The 20,687-nt window shown below is 44.7% G+C and overlaps 1 protein-coding gene across 7 annotated transcripts in view; it reads left to right on the top strand.

Annotated features, from left to right (window-relative positions):
- Positions 1-20,687, top strand: part of PDE10A (phosphodiesterase 10A) — a 475,662-nt gene that overhangs the window by 373,462 nt on the left and 81,513 nt on the right. For all 7 annotated transcript variants that reach the window (XM_074333807.1, XM_074333806.1, XM_074333805.1 and 4 more), the window contains 2 exons: positions 10,596-10,716; positions 11,726-11,775. In XM_074333807.1, coding sequence (XP_074189908.1) covers positions 10,596-10,716; positions 11,726-11,775 — 171 coding nt within the window. The remainder of the gene's footprint in view (positions 1-10,595; positions 10,717-11,725; positions 11,776-20,687) is intronic.

The raw sequence follows: 20,687 nt of genomic DNA, 5'->3' as shown, positions 1-20,687 counted from the left end.
GTCGTGCAGAGCAGTGCAGTCAGGAGGGAGCGCTGCTCGGCTGTGCTCGGGGCTGGGTGCGGCGAGCGAGGAGATATATATATATATATTTGGGGGTCTGTAGCACCATCAGTATTTGACACCGTGGGACTAAATGACATGACTTAGGGAGTCTGTCTGTGGAAACAAAAGTCCTGAGCACTAAACTCTGGACACTAATGGTTTAGTGGAGAAGACGTGGAAAAGTCAGCCAGGGACATTAAGGAAGAGAAGTCAGCAATGTCGGGGGAAAGCTGAGAAAACTTCTTTGTCAACAGATTTTGTTTTATAATTTTAACTTGTACATTTGTTTAAGGTTCATTTTGTCTTATTTTGACCCATCCCAACCTTTTGAGTAAGTCTCAATTTTTTGTCCTCTAACCTATTACATATTTCTCTGTTTTGAAGCCACAAATTTGAGTAATGTTTCCAAGTTGTTTTCCTGTATCCCCTTTTCTGTAATTTATCACCAGGCAGGTAACTGAGAAAAGCCCTAAGGGGAGTGAAGTGACCCATGCTGAGAACTAGGGGAAGAGCCTTCCCCGCAGATGGCATAGCAAGTGCCAAGGCCCTGAGGCAGGAGTGTGTCCAGCAAGGTGGCCACCAGGTTAGAAGTGAAGGAGGGCAGGAGAGCGCGCAGGTCGGAGAGGAGGGGACGCAGTGTTGGTGTCAGCCATAGCTTCATCGTTTGTTTTCATCTAATCACAATTAATCCTTTTTTTTAAATTATTACTGTGACTGTTGTTGTTAAAGTGGCTCCGGCTTATAAATCACAAAGATTTCTAACAAGAAAGGGAGAGAAAAATACATGGCAAGAAGAGTGTTTGGATGCCTAGTGGCCAGAATAGGCCAAATTCTAGCCAGGTCTAGAATTTTGGGCACCGCCTTTGCCCCTCAAAATGCTGTATGTATGTTCCATTAGATTGTGAGTTTTTATATATAATTGTTGCTTTTAAAATTTTCAAATATTTATAAAACTGTCCTCTGCTCTTGGAATTCATTATTTTTACTAGGTTCTATGATACTCCTGAGTCCCAGCTGGGCAGAGTGGTGGACATTCCCATAGGGGAAATTTATCTCTGTGATTTTCTTCTGGGCTCGTTGAAACACATCTCTCTGCTGGAATCCGATTTCCCTGTCTTGTCTCCCTTTGGTCCTGGCCTGGTAAACAGTAGGACATGCTCCTCTGTATGCTAAGCGGGAGCGGTACTGCATTCTGTTAGCGGACGCTGACATTTCCCCGGCTTCTGTTCAGTGTTTCTAACCGGGGCCCTGCCGCAGAGAGCAGGCGCCCTCACCCAGCGCTCACCGGCTGCACTTGGGATCCCCCGTCACTCATTTCCGCGGAATATTTCCTGTGCGCTTCTCCTAGCAGTGCCCTTTCCTGGGAAGGGCCACCTGAGTAAGCCCTTGGTGACTCTTTTCAGTTTGGCTTCATTGGTATTATGTCCACTGAGGTCGTCTTGAAATTTAAGGCATTTAGCAGCCACAGTGGCCCAGTTTCTCATTTATGTTTTTCTTTGGTTATTTGATAAAATGAGGGGGGCAAAGCTCATAGAATGCCAACTTTTAAGTAGCTTTTTCCTAAAGTGCTTGTCTTTTGTTCACATTTGTAAAATATCTATTATTACACTTATGAAGAAATTTGTGAACCGTCTGCTTAATACCCACATGCATACATTCTACAGGATGATTTTACATCATGTGCTATCAATCCTAGTGTAAGGAGGTGTATTATCAGGTTTCAGTTAGGGCAACAAGGTAGAAAGATTGTTCCTCCAGAGGAATCTGTGAAGAGAGAGGGCTCGTGATGATGGGCAGTGAGTTCTGGGGCCAGGGGAAGTGTCGTGCGGGGCGGCCTGCGGGGTCTCTGCTCCCGCCCCCTGCACAAGAACGCAGGACACGGTGAGGCCAAAAGGGGAACACCCACGGAGCCATAGGTAGGGGCGTCATACTAGTATATTCTCGCTGGCGGCACTATAGTCTCACTGGAGGCTGGATCCACACTGTCCGCAAACCGCCATCCTAACTGCAACCCGCGCTTGCCAGCCCAGCCACCATCTTCTTGCTAGCGTAGCCACAGCGGTTATATTAGTGGCCAATGGCTCACTGGTTACAGCTGACGGCCAACTAGCCACAGCTGATGGCCATCCAATCACAGTTGACGGCCATTTACTACCTGAGCCAGCACCTGTCTATGTGAGGCCGAGAGCTTGGAAACTGCTTTCTGGGGCTCCGTCCCCACAGGAAGCCTGGGCAGGGGAGGGAGCAGTGGGAAGGTGGGTCGGGTTCTGGATACACGGAGTAGCGTGGATGGGTGTCCAGGTGACGGCAGTTGTTTGTAGGGCTTGATCTTTCTGAGATGCAAGCGCTAAAAACAGGAGCCTGAGATACTTGCAAACTCGTGCTCTCTCTCACGCTCTCTCTCTTTTCCTATTTCTCCATTTCGGTCAGAGATTATTTTAAGCTTTCTTTATAGAGTGGCGTTATTTGGTTAAAGTCATACTGCTCTGTAATAGTCAAAGGTTTAGGTTGCAAGATGGATGTTTGACTACAGATACACACAGCAGTGGAGTTAAGGCCTCTGTCGTGCCGGGAGGCCTGCGGGGTCTCTGCTCCCGCTCCCCACACAAGAACGCAGGACATGGTGAGGCCAAAAAGGAACACCCACGGAGCCATAGGCAGGGGGGTCACACCACTATATTCTCTCTGGCGGCACTATACTCTCACTGGAGGCTGGATCCACACCGTCCGCAAACCGCCATGCACACTTGCCAGCCCAGCCGCCATCTTCTTACTAGCCCCCATTCTTTTCTCTCTTCTCTCTCTCCCTCTGCTAGCGTAGCCACAGCAGTTATATTAGTGGCCAATGGCTCACTGGTTACAGCTGACGGCCAACTAGCCACAGCTGATGGCCATCCAATCACAGTTGATGGCCATTTACTACCTGAGCCAGCACCTGTCTATGTGAGGCCGAGAGCCTGGAAACTACTTTCTGGGGCTCTGCCCCCACAGCCTCACTCAACCTAACGGGAAGAGGAGGAAGAGAGAGACTTTTTCTTCTCACTGTGTTTACTCCAAATACAAACTATGAGAGCAATGCTCAGTTTTACATAGAAGGGGAAAAGCTTATATAAAATTGAGCATTTGCTGTTCTTTGAGGAATATTTTAGTAATTTCACACAAAGAATTTTCTTCCTGCTATTCAAGTCCTTTGTGTTTATTTATGTGATCTTCCTTCTTTCTTCTTTGCAATTTAAAATTTCTTTTGCTCGCCATCTTTTATGAAGAGTGTTGGGACCTTTCGGGTTAGAGGGTAAGATTTCCTTAATCCACATCTGCCCTTAAGATTGAGGAAGGGACAGTTCAAACCCGTGTTCTCTCAGAAAGTAAGAGTGGGCACTGTGAAGGACATTCCCCCAAACAGGTCTGTGGGGACAGAGCCAGAAGAGCAGTTTCTAGGCTCTCGGCCTCACGTGGAAAGGTGCTGGCTCTGGTAGTAAATGGCCATGAACTGTGATTGCATGGCCATCAGCTGTGGCTAGTTGGCTGTCAGCTGTAACCAGTGAGCCATTGGTCACTGATATAACTTCTGTGGCTCCACTAACAGATGATAGTGGCTGAGCTAGCAAGCACGGATTGCAGTTAGCAAGTGAGATTGGTGGGTTGGCAGAGAAGTGGACGGCAGGTTGCGGATCGTGTGGCTCCTGCTTCCTGTGTCTCCAGCCCAGCCGCCAGCAAGAATATAGTTGACGCTATCTGTGGCTCCGTGGGTGTTCCTTTTTGGCCTCACCATGTCCTGCGTTCTCGTGTGGGGAGCGGGACCAGAGACCCCGCGTGACACCTGCATGACGAGGAGGGAGGCGTAAGCAACTGCGTGGTGACTGGACGTGAAACTCGGCCACCATGAAGGATGTTACCAGAAATCGCTGGATGAATCTGTGTGAGAAATAGCATGGCATTAGTACCTCAAAGGAAAGAGGACTTGGAAATTACGAGTACCTGCACCTGAGACCGCGGAGCAGACGAGTATGTGCAGGTGTGTGACTGTCCTGCGAGGAGAACTTCCTCACAGCCCGTGGCAGCAACGTCAGAGGAAACGCTGCTAGTCCGGGTCCTGACTGTCTCTGTTTCTTCAGAGGTTTAATGTCATGTATTTCTTTCTGTTCGATGTGCTTCCTTTGCTGATTGGCTATACTGTTTGCTGTTGCCTGGTAATGTGGCTGATGAGACCTCCTTACATAGCAGGTGTTCTAGAACTTTCCTCCCTTGTGAAAGCTGCCTGCCTCGCTCTTAAAGTAGAACCATGTCTGCGTTGAGGAGAAGATGGGCTGTTCCCCGGGAACCCCTTCTGTTTGTTAGTCGCTGTGTCGTCGGGATGTCTCCCTAGCAGTCCTCTGCTCTCTGTGCTTGGGGGTGCGCCCTGAGCTCTGCTTTTCCAGGCAAAGACCATCCCAGCAGCCCTACTTGTCATCCCGTCCCCGTCCCCCTTTCCCGTAGTGACTTCCATTCAGTTAAGATCGTTTACACTTGGCGTTAAAACATCAGAACTGTGTTTCTGAAGCATCACACTGATCCCGTCAGTAATGTCAGTTAGGAATATTTCCTTCTAGTCTTTTCTTTACATGTACACATTCACATAGTAATAATTATAGGGCATATACTGTTTTTATTTCTGTCCTTTTTTACTTTGCAGCCATAAATATTTCCTGATGTTATGTAGTCTGACATCTTTCATGACTGAAAATATCCTGTTGAGTTTCTATGTGATAATTTTTCACTTTCTCATTCTATTGTTGGGTCTTTAGATTTTCTAATTTTTCTTAGACTGAACATCTTTATGTATATGGAGTTTTTATTCTTGCGAAATGTGTCCTAAGTAAATGCCATTACTTAGATGGCAGTGTTTGCAGGAGGGCGTCAGTGGGGGTGTGCGGAGGTCCTGTCAGGTGCTCGGTTTCTTCTGTGCCAAGTCTGTGATCCTCAGTTGATTTCTAAATAGCGATGGTAAGTGGTTGGTGGATGAGTCTGGAGATTAGCGGAATGGTGTGAGGTAGAGATAGAAATTTGAGAATTTTTAGTAATATGGGTGCTTTAGGGATTAACCACATGCAGATGGCACGTAAAGCTGCGAGGCTGGATAAGATCACCTAGGAAGTGAGTGTGGTGTGAAAGAGGAGAAAATCCAAAGCCCAGCCAGGGACAGGACATTGAGAAGTCTGAGACAGGACGAAGACTTGGCAAAGAAGGCTGACAAGTGTCCAGGAGGCCGGAGGAGGACGAGGGCGTGTGTCCTGGAGTGAGTGGTGGGGAAACAACTCCAAGGACAGGGAGTGATCGGCCGCGTCACGCGCTGCCCGCGTGTCCAGGGACACGAAGACTGAGCTGCCTTTGCGTTCGGGGGTGTGGAGGTCGTTGTGGCAGCTAAAAGTGGACAGATGCTTAGTGGAGCTTTGCCGTAAAGGACATGAGAGAGAGGAGGGAGAGGAGGGTAGGAGGGAGGGAGCACTTACTGTGAGAACAATAAAGCAGATAGGAAAACATGTAAATACTTGATGATTAATAGGAGTTTTCTGTACTGTCCTTGCAACTTTCTATAAGTTTGAAATTATGTCAAAATAAAGTTATTAAAAAGAAGGAAGAAAAATTTAAGCAATGATGAGAAAATACTATTCAAATACTGGGATTTATACTGAAAGCTGGGGGCTGTTTCTGCACGTGAAGTATTTACCCAACTCCATCTCATTATGTTTTCTAGTGTGTTCTTACAGCCTTCAAGGTGTGTCAGTGACACCTCATAGGGCCAGCGGGGCTCCCAGCCTCCAGGTCATTCAAGTTCCCCGTTCATTCTTGCGTGCCTCTAAACTCCTTGGGTGAAGTGTTTTTACATTTAAACCCCTGCTTCACTTTAGCAAGTCTGGGGACATTGCTCTTGGTTAGACCAGCTCTCAGCTTGCTTTCTGAAGCAAGGCTTACCACGGCATCCACTAAAGTACTGTTTCCCTCTGGGCGATAGGCTGGCTCTTCCACTGGTTCCCCAGCTGTGCTCCTAAAACCCCAAGGCACCCCAGCAAACTCGCAGGCTGGTACATTCCTGGACACAGCAGCACCTGTCACACAGAGCTGCCCGAGTTCGCGGTTTTGCTGGTCGATCACGTCCGTCATTCAGTGAGGTCCTGTCTTTTCAGCCCATGTTGTCAGTGGTGGTTCTAATGAAAAGCAGGTCATGCGTGACAGTCAGTGTGGAGAGAGGCTGAGGGCTCGCTGTCCGTCCGACTTGAGGCTTGAGACGTGATGCATTTGTCGTGCAGCTCATTCTGCCTTAGAATTCTACTCATGTTGAAATAGGGATGTCTCAGCCATGCCCGCTCAGTGTGTACTTTGTGTGGCTTCTTCTGTACAGTAAAGGCAGTGAGAGGACGTTGTGAAGTTCAAATGCTTTGCGGATACAAGCTCACCTTCACTGATGTCCTAGTGGGCTTTTGGGTTCCTGAAGCCGCAGAGTTGGAAGTGTGCGTAAGGCACTGGACCGGTCCCGTAGGGCTTTCTTCACAGTGTTTGCATAGCTGCGTCTCCGAGTGCAGGACTTGACCTTGCCCTGTGCATTCCCTGGGCCCCGGCTTGCACGGTGGTCCTCAGGACGGCCAGGGGGTTGGAGGGGAGCCGCCAGCTAGTGGTCATGCTTCTTGTTCCCATTTACGTGTATTCCTCAGTTTTACAGTGTAGTGCGGCTTGCATGGTCCACTGTGGAGATAGGCCTTTAGTATTTGAGTTGATATTACGCTAATAAGAACAGGAATCATACGCGAACGTTTCGTCCTTCTGAGATTTATGCCGTTGCCATTGGTCATCACAGGTGTACTAACCCAACTGTCAGGGTAACGATTCGAATTCAAACTTACACAACAACAAAACTTGAAATCCTAGGTCGTAGATTGTCATAGACAGTTAGTGTTGGAACAACCTTCTTGTGCTACGAGTGAGAAAACTAAAGCCTGGAGACCTGGCTAAAGGAAACCTCAGGTTAAACTGTCCACGCCGGAATGGCTTCCGGTTCTCACCTGTGTGTGACCACACTTCCTGCCCAGAAGAGCTGGTGGACGGCTGGTCGTTAACCTCAGCACTGCACACAGGTCTTATGAAAAGGCCTGTTCTCAGAATTCTATTGGCAGAGAAAGGAGTCAACCTGTAGTTCATTTTTTATAGGCACTCCTCTGTGGAGTGGCTGAAAACCCACCTTACGACTAGCTAGCATGTCTCTTCCCACAAATAAAAGGACGTATTTGAAGAATGGCTTGGTTCATGAAAAAGACATGTCTAGCGTTAGATTTTTAGGCATGATGGCTTCTGCGTGGCTCAGTGTAGGGATCCAGCATTTTCTCTGGAGTCTTCAAAACCGGCAGTAACTCAGGACACTGTTTACAGATGATGAACAACATAAGCTGCTAGGAAGCCATCTGATGCTTTGTAGGCACTTCAAGTGTTCGTGACTTTTATGTACATTTTCACTGTCACACTGGTAACTGCATAAGAATTGGACTTGGACAATACCTGGAACTAGCAAATAACTGGGAAGTTACGACTAGCTAGTAACAAGATACAGCTTTAGCAATAAAGTCAGAAAACTTGGGCAGGAGGCCGGGCTGTCCCACAGGTGGGTGGCCGACAAAGCACCCAGGTTGCTGGACCCAGGTTGAAGGGAGGGCACGCAGACCTCAGGTGTGTGAGGACAGCTCGGCAGTGGGGCCGGAGGACAGCAGCGCACCCACGCCTGCGCGTACCTGCCCCGAGGACGAGGACAGGGCACCCGGCTGGGCAGGGCCGGTGGGAGCCCCGTGGTCAGGCAGGAAGGTCTGAGTTAGTGATGGCGCAGGGATGGTGCATGGTAGGTTTCTGTTTTGGTGCTTTGGGGTCATGTTCATTAGTCTAGTCCTGTTGTTCTCTGTACTTGGGGAGCTGGTCCCCAGATTTCAGTAAGTCTCACTGGTCACCCCTGTCCGTCCACTGTGGGGCTTCTGCCAGTTTCTGAGAATGTCTACTCCAGATGTGCATTCTGGGACTGCACTTAGCACAGGCTGTTTCAGAACCTACCGGGCTCGTTCTGAGATGACCTGAGCTAAAGCCCCGCTGCTCCCCTGGCACCCACAGCCCATCTGACGGGCACAGCACCTGGAGTCGGGTCTCCACAACGCACTGTCAGCCTAGGCGAGGTCCAGCAGGCCCCGCCACGTCCGGTAATTTCCCCTCCCCAGGTGCAGCGGCCCAGCCAGGAGCTGCAGGCATCTGGGGACCGTGGGAGGGGTGACTGTTGGTCGGGCCCCTTCCTCCAGGGGACATGGTCTCCCATCCCTTTATCCAGCCTTCCAGGCCTGTGAATCGGCTCAAGCCTGGAATTCGTTGGCTCTCTGACTTCTGTTGTGGTGATCAAGGCAGACTTGTGTCACTCGACCCAGAACTTTCCTGAGAAGGGAGTGGGCTGCCCTGTTTCATGTCTAGCACCCTGTGGTCAGGTAGCCAGTGCTAATGGTTGTCTGCTGGCCAGAGCCTTCTGTGGCAGTGTCCATTCTGCCATATGCTGACAGCGCCCCTTGTCTCTGGATTTTACATGTTGTCACTTGTGCCCTGTGCGCCAGGTCGCATCTTGTCAGTGAATTCAGGAAACCCTGGGGGAGGGGCAGCCCTTCGGGGTCATCCCGCCCACACCCAGAGGCTGCCCGCAGGCCAGTGCGGCCGGGGGAATGCGTTTGTCAGGGCCGTGGTGGGGCAGTGTCGGTCATGGCCAGGGGAAGGGCAGGCAGGTTTTAGGGGGTAAATCCGCTCCGCAGCCAGCCTGGTGAGACCGGAGTATGCACCGGGAGCCCTGGCGTTCCAGCCATGTGCCCTGAGTGTCAGCCACTTGGGGGCACACTTCAGCACCCCCCGAACCCCACACCCGTCTGGTGCCCCCATCTCACAGCCGTGCCCCCACCCAGCATCAGCTTTCTTCTCTCGTGTCCCACAACTGTGAGACCCATTCCCACTGGTTTCCAGGGCCTCTTCACTGGCCACCTCCGTCATTCATCTGGTGTGTGTTGCCCTCCCTGCAAGTCACCCTCTGTCCTCCACTTTCTGGGCCTGTCTGCACTCGCATCTGTCTCCAGGTCAGAAGCAGAGAGAGGCGGTGGGTGGTCAGCAGTCCCGACAAGACCAGTCGGGGAGGCTTGGCCCATGGGCATCAAAGGTGTCAGGTTCCACTGGAGTCTGCCGTGTCCTGTGTCACCAAAACCTCCTTTCGTGTCCCGTGTCATCAGAGCCGCCTGCCGTGTCCTGTGTCAGCGGAGCCGTCTGCTGTGTCACTGAAGCCACCTGCCATGTCCTGTGTCGGGCTCCACTGGAGTCTGCTGTGTCCCGTGTCAGCGGAGCCGTCCATCCGGGTTCTACTTAGGAGTCCCTCTCCCTGCGACGACATTGGCTGTCAGCCTTCCCTACCCCCGGTCCACATAGCGCCCACCGCCTTCTTTCTGCGACACTATGGGCTTTCCTTGTCTCATGTCTTCCAACTGGAATGTCGGTTTCTTGAGGACAGGGACTGACCTTTGGTCGTTTTCCAGCGCCCGTGTCTAGGACAGCACCTGTGTGAGATGGCCGGGGGCCGGCGCATGTTTGTGGGGTGTTGACTGCTTCATCCGTTCCTTCAGTGATATGCTCAGTCCATGTATGTTTACGGAGGACGGTGCTCAAGAATAACAGAAGCCAGAGACCTTTGGGAGTGAAAGGTATCTGAGCGGTCAAGAAAGACGAGGTGGCTCGAGACAGTTTCGGAGGCAGAAAATGCCCACATTGTGTGGGGTGCGGGAGGCCACCCTGTGAGCAGCTTGTCTGTAAGTGCAGCGGGAGGCCCCAGAAGTCTTGCAAGCCAGGGAGTGACAGCATTTTACTGTATTTTTTAAGTTCATGTGGCTGTTGTTAGCTGGAGGGCAGGGAACTCATGGTAGAGACTAGTTTCCGGTCCTTCTAGAGAAGAAACCGTGCAGGCTGGTGCTGGGTCGGGGGGCTCACATTTTGCCTCCACCTTCTGTCCCGACGCCTTCCACCTGCTCTTCTCCCTGGTACCTCGATGGAGCCCAGTGCTGGGGACTTGCTGTGGGGACAGCGCCCGGGCGCGAGCCGCTTGCCCCTGTTGGAGCAGCAGAGTTGACGTGGGACTAGGGTGGTGGTCACATGGAGGCAAAGGAGGGGACCCTAGCACCTGAACAATGTTTCATTCAGTTAGAAAACAAACGTTTGTGTCATTTTTACTGATCAAGCAGGCCTGATACATTATATATAAAGCTTCAGAAACAAAGTCGTAGTTCGTAACATTTGGTATGTTAACATAAATAAGCATGCATGGAGGCTGTAGATAATTCTAATTTTCATTTGCACTCTATTTTTATAGTGGAAAGTAATATTAAGTCATGCTCTATAAAAGCATAATAAACAGCTAGTATATCAAATCATATATGTTAATAATATGTTTGATAAACTAAGGAATTTTTGTTCCGTTATATTTACTTATGTCCTTTCTTTGTTTTCCTCTCTTTTTTTTTTATTCAAAGTACCAGGATACGAATATGCAGGGAGTTGTGTATGAGCTAAACAGCTACATAGAACAGCGCTTGGATACAGGAGGAGACAACCAGCTACTTCTCTATGAATTGAGCAGCATCATTAAAATCGGTAAGAGACGCTTTGTGTTCCTCGGAGCAGGAAAATTGAACCAAAGCTGCTTTTATTTCGTTGCAGAAAGTGGCACTAATAAGGTACCTGCTAAGGAGCAAGTGCGAGTTATTTACTTTTATTCTTGGGCTAAGTTTACAGTGAAAATACTTTATTATGAAACTCCTAGAATGATGTAAACCTGAGATTTTTCTGAATCATCCAAGAAAAGTATCTCCCTGATGTTTAAATGGAATATACTATACCTGCTAATGAAAACCTAGTTTTCTTTGGAAAGTAGTTTGAACTGAACTAAATGACAAAAATGACAGTATTTTATATAAGAAATCATTAATTGTTAAGGAAGAAGAAACATTTTAAGTGTATTTGGGGAGATGAGAACTTTGTGTACTGTTAGCACCATGTCACTGATGAGGGTGCTGTGGCAGGTGCAGGCCGAGCTCTCACCTCCAGACGCAGAGGTCACGGGAGTGACGTCCGCGGGGTTAAATGCAGGCTGATCCTCTGAGGCTTAATGTGTTAACTGCATGGTCATTGCCTTCAGACGGCCTGAAGCAGTTAGAAAACGTACATTATGTTCTCTTCAGCGATGATGTGTCGATACATACGCATTGGTTTTGATTCATGCTTCTATTGATTATTCAGTATTATGAATATCACTCCTCGTAATTTTAATACTTTAAAAACTAAATACAATTCTCAAAGTTTTGAACTTTTTCCGATAATTCTGATTTTGAAGTTTGACAAATATTACATAGTACATTGACTGCTATATGCCTCTGAGGATGTCACATCTTAAAATTTGCAATAGCTGATGAAAATAAATGGAAATCCTCTAATTATGTAATTAAGTAAAGCCATAACTTATTTTGTTCAGTTTACTGCATGACCACTAATTGTGTTAACGAATCCATTCAGAAGACTCAGGTCTGAGGTCTGACCTTAGAGAATTCACGCGTGTTGTGTTCTTCTATTGAGATTAGTTTCTTCCCTTTTATTACTTTGGCAGCCACAAAAGCTGATGGATTTGCACTGTATTTCCTTGGAGAGTGCAATAATGTAAGTATCTAAATTTAGATTTTGGTGCTCTAGTTAAGAACATGTCATAAGCTTTTCTTAAAAAGATAAGCTATTATGTTACAAACCACATGATAGACGTATTGTAATTAAGTGCTTTAAACTCATTATGTAATTTGTTTCTATATGTGACTTTTACCAACATGACAACATTTAGGCATAAAGTCATAATTTGTTGATTGTTTGGGTGACGGTTTGTGGTATCCTATCTTATCAATGGCATTTCTTGACCTATGGTTTTGTGCAGAAGTTGTTTCATCCTTGTGGTCTGGGTGCTGTGGACAGTCTGTGCCCTTTCTACACACAGTCTGCAGTAGAATAAAGTGAGAATAAAAGTTTAGCACTTTTACACGATTTCCTAGATTTTTAAAGACAACTCAAAGTGCTGGGACAGAGTTACCGAACGTCCAGGCCCCCGAGCTGCGGTGGCGGCTGTGGGGGCTTCTGGCTGTAGGGGTCCCAGTCTCCTGGAAGGGCTGGACCTGCATTTCCAGCCTAATGCAAAGCCCCACCCACTGTCAGCTGCAGTGTGAACAGGCACTTGGAAAAGTGTTTCAAGACATTCAGTTACTGGCATTTGATTTGTGATGGTATTGAAAACACACTCATGTATTTAAAATAATATTCTGAGCCAATAATGCTCATATCCATAGCTTAAATATATAAAACTCAGTGATAAATGTACTTGGCAAACTCACGTGTATTTCTTATGCATTAGTTACTGTTATTTGAGATTTGGGATGTAGTTTTTTCAATGTGATGTGTTTGTGAGTAATCAAAATGTGTACTATTTGTATTACATAAAATACTGGTAGGAATGGAGTCTTCTGAGGTTTTCACTAGTGCCTTGAATAACGGCAGTGCAAAGCCTGGGAGGAAGCTGCACAGAGAACACTTGTTAGCAGTAGTCCTAACTCCTGCTGACCCTCTTCGTTTGCACAGACCTTGTCTTCCCTGCACTGTAATGATTTGTCACAGGATAGAAGCTCTTTAGGGCATGGCCCTTTTCTGACTCGGTTTTGTATTCACCGAGCCTTTCACGTACACAGACAAGAGTATTTATTAAATTGAACTATTCAGATATTACTGTTACTTCTAAATACTTTATATTTCACATAGTGGTAGTATTTTAAAATGGCTAAGCTACTAAAGTAACAAATAGACCTCACTATTCTCTGTTCATCCTAAAAATCTCTTTCTCAAATTTGGGGATTTTAAAAATAAGAATTCCTTTTAGGAAATTCTCACATGATGCACATTTATTTGCATGGTTTACCGCTGTGCGTGTTAGCTCAGTGGAGTAGCGAGCGCCCCCCTCTCCTCACTCCTTCCCTGAGATCTGTGCTGCTCTGTCTGTAGCCCGTGTCACCTTCCCTTCAGTCAGTCATGTGTGACCCAAACTGGCCCTTGGGCTCAGCATTTCTGGCTGTTTACCTGAAAAGAAGTGACGTGAACCCTGAAACTGGGGCTGCACTGGGGGTGGCCCTCTTCTGCTCTGCGGGAAGCACAGTGGGAGACCTCGTCTGCAGAGGTGAGAAAGGGGCTGCAGCAGCCGGAGGCCGGGGCTCAGGCAGGGCGGGACCCTCAGAGCTTGGGTTTAGATCCCACTCCCACCTTCCTACTCACCAGGCTTGGTTTTTGCTGTATAGTTTGCAGACGGCTTTACATACCAACCACGGTGGAGCAGCTTCCTCTGACGCAGGATTTAGAAGAAGCTCTGTCCATCCTGTCTGAACTCTAACGTTACGCATACAAATCCTGATTCTCTCTTACTTGGCAGCCACCTTTGTAGCTTCTGAGAGCGGGTGACATCATCCGCTCAGGCTCTCATCTGCCACCTGACTCTACACTCCGGTGGTCAGTTGATTTGCTGTACGCGGCTGTCCCGGGTCCCTGTCCTTGCTCCTTCTTTCTGTCCCACATCTCAGGTGCCGAGTGTCGCGTGCGGCAATGCCTGTCTGGGAACAGCAGGGTGCACAGCAAAGCCGTAGCTTGTTCTGCCGTCTTCAGTGAGATCCCACTGTGTGATGCATCTTAATGTCACACACTTCTTCCTCACAGAAGGCAGCCAAGTCTGCAATGACATGTTTGCCTGTGACTTGTGTGGTTGTTTGCTTATGTGGCTTTTCCACTAGGATGCAAGCTTTGTGAAGGCATACAGTTGTCTCCCTGGGGGGGATCTCAGGGGTGAGTACTGTGTTGGGGTGACGCTGCTTTCCGTTGGTGGCTCCTCACGGGTAGCGAGGCCCTTGCGGTTCCCTTACCTGCGTCTCTGTGAGTGGGAAGAAGACACGGAGTCTGAGGTCGGAAGTTCACTGCAGTGTTGTCACGTCTCCGCGCAGCTGCCACTTCTCTGCTCGTCATTTCCTCCTGCCTCAGGTCTCCCGTTTGGAGTCCTTTTCCTCAGTCTTGTAGGCTTTCCCTGGACGAGAACTTGCTGATGGGAGGAAAAATCTCGTTGTTTTCTCTCTGCATGTGTCTTTATTTCACCACTTTCTTTACAGAGATTTTTGCTGGGTAGAGAATTCGGGTTGATATATTATCTCTCTATATACCGACTCTCATATAGTTACTTTTTGGTTGTTTTCAGTTTGTCTGAGTCCTTCACTATAATTTTGTCATTCCCAGGACATTGTCAAGCTTATCCTTAATTTTTGAAATACATGAACGATTTCATATTGTGTTGTATTCTCTCTGAATTGACAGCTCCTTGGCTTTTATTCCATCCACCTTTCATGGATGGTGACTTACTCGCTCGTGTGTTTCTGTTTCTCTTTTTTTTCTAAACTTTGAATCAAATTATTCCTTGGGCCCCTTTAAGTGGGTGTTCTGAAGGCTTGTGTTGAAGTTCCTTTCCTAGAGAGAGGATATGTATTTATTTGTTTTTGCCAGTCACCTGAGGCACTACCAATCCAAGACTATTTTAATTACATTATCTAAGTGAGTTTTTTCAGACTACAAAGTGGTTTAGACTCAAGCCTCGAATCCGCGTGCTGCAGTTATGATTTCTCAGAGGAGATTTTTCTTCTTCCTCTGGCCGTAAATTCAAGATAACTTGGTTTCCTTGTAAGGCCCTCGCAGCTGTAAGTACGTTTACCCTTCAGCCTCGTGCGACGTGCAGCCCTTTGCTGTCCTTGCCCGGGCAGGGCTTTCCTATTACACGTCCCCAGTATGGAGAGGACCCAGGTTTCAGGTCTAGTCTCCTGTTCACCATGGGCTTTCCAGAGGGAGGGTCAGTAACCTTGGCTTTGGTTGGTACTCTCAAGAAAAAGTTTGGGATTTGCTTACCTTGCAGGGTTCCTTTATTTACTTCCTTTTAGATTTCTGTGGATCCCTTCCATTCTTCTCAGCCCAGCAAAGCATTATAAAATATTTATAAAATATACTTTATCCAGCCTTTAAATAACTTTAAAATTGTTTTTTTTCAGGAGTGTCAAATTATCTAATCTGCCATATTGCTTGTAACAGATGTTGACATACTTCTAAAATGTAAGCTAACTATATTAAATAAAACAATTTTTTTGCACAGATGAGCAAATACATGAATAGTTTCTTACAATTCTTCCTTGGTCATGAAAGTTAGCAAATTGTAGACATTTATCAATGTTTTTTAAATTTGCCTCTGAATTTTGAATTATAGTTAGAAAGCAAATAACTAACTTTCAAAGCAAAATGTATATGCTTTAGTGACAGAATTATAATAATGCAACCTAGATAGACTGAGATAAAATTTTTAGTCTAGATCAACAAATACCAAGGATTAAGATAGAGATGGAAGGAATTATAAAATTCGTACGAAAGTATTAATTTCTTTTTTCATGAGTGAGAATTAGTTGAAAAAAATCAATTTTCTGAAATTAATGTATTAAGATATGTAAGTTTAAATAATATTGAAATATATCAAAAGTTCCCCTAGTAGAATTAAAAACTGCTGTTAATATTACCAGAAAGGGAAAATTTAAAGATAATGCAGAAAGTTAAGAAGTTAGAAAACAAACCAGTATTAACACACTAAAAATAAAACATCAGATATGACTGAAATTCCTTATGAAAATAAGTCACAACAATATGACAAGTAGAATATAGTCCAGCTATTAAAAGAAAAAAATTCCCATTCAGTAGGATGTCTTTTTGTTTTATTGATAGTTTCCTTTGCTGTGAAAAAACTTTTTTGTTTGATATAGTCCCATTCGTTTATTTTTTCTTTTGCTTCCCTTGCCCGAGGGGATATATCAGTAAGAATACTACTAAGGGTAATGTCTATGAAATTTTCAACAACATGGATGGACCTAGAGAATATTATGCTAAGTGAAATAAGTCAGACTGAGACAATACCATATGATCTTACTTATATGTGGAATCTAAAGAACAGAATAAACGAGCAAACAAAACAGAAATAGTCTCAGAGTTATAGGAAAAAAAAACCTGATGGTTGCTAGAAGGAAGGGAGGTGGGAATGGGGAGAAGGTGAAGGGGTTAGAAAATGCAAATTAGTGGTCACAGTGTAGTGATGGGGATGTGAAATACAGCATGGGGAATATAATCGGTTGTAAAGATTATGTGCAGTACCAGATGGGCACTGGACTTATCAGGGGGATCACGTCATAGACGGTGTAGATGCCTGACCACTGCACTGTACACCTGAAGCTGAAGTAGAATAGGATTAAATGCCAAATACACACACACATACACACACACACACACATATATACACACATATATGTTCATATTCACGGGATGTCAAGTACAGCATAGGGAATAGTCAATGGAATTGTAATAGCTATGTACGTTGTCAGAGGGGTAGCGGATGGGGGGGTTTTGACTTTGTGAGGGGTGTAAATGTCTATTACGTTGCTTTAGATACCTGAAACTAATTAAAAAACGAGAAAAAAATTTGAAAGTGAAACAAATCTTAAATCAGGTTAAAAATCCCACAATTTTCTTCTATTTTATAGAGGCACATAGAAGCAAAGAGACTAGGAAAGATCGAAAATGAAAAGGGAATTTTAGAGCAAACCTATTCCAGAAAAATGCAGACTATAGGAGCAAGTGTCACAAGATCAGTAAAAAAGTTGAATTTAAAGAATTAAAGTATTAAATTGGAAAAAGAAAAAAAGAAAAGGTTACTTCCTTTGTGAAGGGCTTAGTGTGCAGTGAAGGGTAGAGCTGGTATGAAGTTTGTACAATAAATGTTTGGTACATTGAGATTTATAAAGCAAAACAATCTTACCAAAGAAAATGAACTCAAAAGTATAGTAGTAGTTTTAGATACTGACAGATCAAAAATATAACTTAGAGGATGTTAGTAATATCATTAAGTTTTTCAAAAAATTTATATATTTAACTCAGTAAATTATTCTAGGGTTTACCATCTTGGGGTTCTCTTTCTTCTTTAGATTATACCCTACTTTGATACATTTAACCCCCTTTAAGAATTCAGATCCCCATAATGGCTAATAACAAGGGAATTAAATCTTGGAAATTAAACATAAACAATATGCCAAGTAATTCTTTGGACAAAGAAACAATTAAAATACAGTTAATGAAATATTTGGAGAAGAGTGTTTATGAAAATGAATTACAATATTGCCAAAGCTCTGGACAAAGTTATTCACAGTGGAAAATCCACATCCTTAAAGTTCTGAATAGTTTATATACATGTTTGAAACATTAATAAGTAAGACAACAAAAGTAAGTGAATTTATTACTTGGACATGTTTTTATTGGGCACTGTCACCTGATACGCGGTACCAGAGCCTCTGTAGTATTAATAAATTAAAGTCCCTGTCCTTTGGGATTTACCAGTCTAACATATGGAGATAGGAAAAGAAAATCTACATAAAAGAGGAAATCTAAGGGATTTACAGATAAGCCATTTGCTAACCTAATTAACAAAAAAAGGGAAACACAGTTGCATATGTTTAATAATTTAAAAGATAGTGAAACAATGGATATAGTGAAGATGACAGATCGTGAGAAGACACTTGTACTCATAAAAGTGAAAATCCAGGTAAAATGGACAGTTTCTGAGGAATTTATAAGTTGCTTCATTTAATGCAAATGATGATAGAAAACCTTAGACCAGTACATGGAAGAAATTGAAAACGGTGTTAAAATAATGCTTTTCTAAAACCAATGAGCCGTTTACTCAGTAGCCGGTGTGTCCTTTGCAGCCTTGTGCAGGCAGCTGCTGACCTGGGGTGGGGTTGGGCCAGAGGGGTTCCTGCCCCTTCCTGTCCGGGTTCCACCGGGGACAGACCTCGAGGAGAGAGCCCCTGTACTGTCTGCATGGCTTCAAAGCTTGGACAGAAGAAAAGCTTCCAGTGAGTAGCTTAGACTTGCAACGGAGTTTGACTCTGGAGTTGGATTGGTGAGTTCCAGTTCACTTCTTTGTGATTTTGACAAAACTCTTAAGTTCCAAAAACTTAATTTAACCTCCATTGCTTAAATGAATGTTATGTCATGAACGTTATTCATTCAACAAACCATTTTAAACTCCTGCTGTATACCCAAAACTGCTAAATTGCTGAGCATGCAAAGAAAAAAGACAAAACAAAAAAAATACATTCCTGTATAACCAGTAGGGGAAATTGAGAAATCCAGTTAATTATAACACGTGCCGTGGTCTTAGCGAACAGAGAGGAACGCAGGGTGTCCTGGGATCCTGATGTGATGAGGGCGCTGCGAGTGGATCACGTTAGAAACAGCTGGGATGACTGGCCCCGTGGGACCACGCGGCTCGGACGCCCTCCCACTTAGTAGGTGAGAAGGGAAAGGAAAGGCTTTCTTTGGAAGAAGAAGCAATTTATGAGAAATCTGGAGCTAGGAAAGGAAGCAGGTATTTTTGTGCCCATCACAGCGTCTGACACATAACATGTACAAGGTACTCTAGAAATGCTTGCTAGACAAAGGTCATTTTTCAGTGACTCAGATTTTGCTTAATTCAATTTCTGTGTGTTTTTACAGTTTGTCTCTCTCATACCTGTTCACATCCTCCCAACTGATACGTAATATATTTTACAATGTTATCATAACAGTTTTCTTGTGTTATCCATAAGAGATGTTTTTAAAAGCTGAAAACTTGTGAACTCTAATTATACTTTAAATTTTTAATTCATAAAGTAAGTTTATAGATTCCTTTTCATATATTGGTTTTGGAAGCCACTTTAGAACCAATTGTGTGACAATAATTGTGTGACTTTTTTCAATTGCACGATAAGCTTTAGCAGGTTTATTTCCCAGAGCTCTGCAGACACAGTCAGTCACCTGTTCTAGCTCCAGGTGGGTGTGGACCATGCCAGGTGCAGACCTAAGTGCACTCACTATCCAGTGCCTGCTCGGGTCTGGGAAGAAAAACCATGGTCAGCTTAAATACGTTGTCTTCTTAGTATTTCCAAAAATTGATCGGTTGTGATTTGAAGGCTTAATATGAAAATGAACTTTCATGAGTAAAATGATCTTTGAATTGTGTATGGAAAGATGAGGACAGGTGTTTACTAACTGACGTGGACGATCTGTTTAGCTGATGTCAAGGAATCAGGTGCTCCCGTGTCGTCAGAAAAACAGGTTTTTAAACGTAAGTTGCGATCGTCCATCCTATGGTTCATTTTCCACCAAATCTGTTTTTCCAAATTTGCTTCTTTATAATTTGTAATGCTTTTTTATTCCTTCATTGAGCCAACCTACTGTTACCAGTCTCTAGTTTAAATTGTCTAACTTTACATGTATGTATGGAAATTTTTGTTATTGCGAAATATCGGCTCGATCACATGCGTTTGTTAGAAAAATTGAAAAGCTGATTCATCCCTCAGCACTCACGTCCTCTGGATTGATTCCGGCTCCTTGGCCAGTCTCCCTGAGGCCATTGGAGGTGAAGGGGTAACAGTCGAGTCACGGGCAGGGCTCCCGAAGAGTAATAAAGAGGCACGGCTGTCATTTGTTTGCTCCTCTGGAAAGGGTGGAGATGGTCGAGGTTTTCCTTGTCCAAACTTTTCCTTGTTTTCTGTTGTAGTTTTTATCTCTAGTCTCTGAAAAATGTGCTCATAAAAGTTTTCATGATTTACACGTTAGAGCAGGAATTAATTTTAGAGATTCCATTCAACACTGGATTTTACAGGCAAATTAGATATTGTAAATGTATGCAGAACAGTATTAATACGTTGTAAAATGTTGTGTAGCAGTGTTTGTGAAGAGTAGTTTTCATTCATCCTCCTATGAAAATAATGAGAATAATATTTTTATCTTATTAATCTGAACATCCGAGTCAAATCCTCATGTCAAAAATCATAAGGATTAATTTTGAAAAATAAAGTCCGTATTTCCTTTGTGAGTTTCTTCAGAACTTACTTGTGTCCATCATTTGTTAATGCATTAATGCAGGCCCTACACCAATGGAAAATGCAAGATATATCTTACAAAGTCAATTATGATTATTTTGAAACAATAAAAACCAAAGCAAGACTTGTCTTGCCAGATCACAAAGTGGACTATTACAGTAATTAAAACAGTGTGGCAGAAAAATCAACCAAAGGGTACCGAATTGAGAGTTCAGAAACAGAGTCAGGTGTACGCGGGGATTTCGTATAGGGTGAAGGTGGCAGTTCAGGGGGGGAAACAGGACTGTTCCATGCACAGCTGTCTATTTGATTATTCCTGTGGAGTAAATAAAGGTCGGTTTAACGAGCTTTTCCCCATCCTTGCATATGTGTGAAATTCAGCCTCTAATGTAGTTTTATTGACTTTTTCTGTTTGCGATGGTAACTGCCTGTCACTCCATTCAGCTACAAATACCATAAAGAACATACAGTTACAGATGACACAATTTAAACCAGAGACTGGTCTTCAGTCAGCACTGCGTGGTATGAAGGGAGCTTTAACACAGGTGGATTTTATGG

This window comes from Rhinolophus sinicus, linkage group LG05, assembly GCF_036562045.2.
Source record: "Rhinolophus sinicus isolate RSC01 linkage group LG05, ASM3656204v1, whole genome shotgun sequence".
In the NCBI taxonomy this organism is placed as follows: domain Eukaryota; kingdom Metazoa; phylum Chordata; class Mammalia; order Chiroptera; family Rhinolophidae; genus Rhinolophus; species Rhinolophus sinicus.
This window is presented reverse-complemented; position numbering and strand designations above follow the sequence as displayed.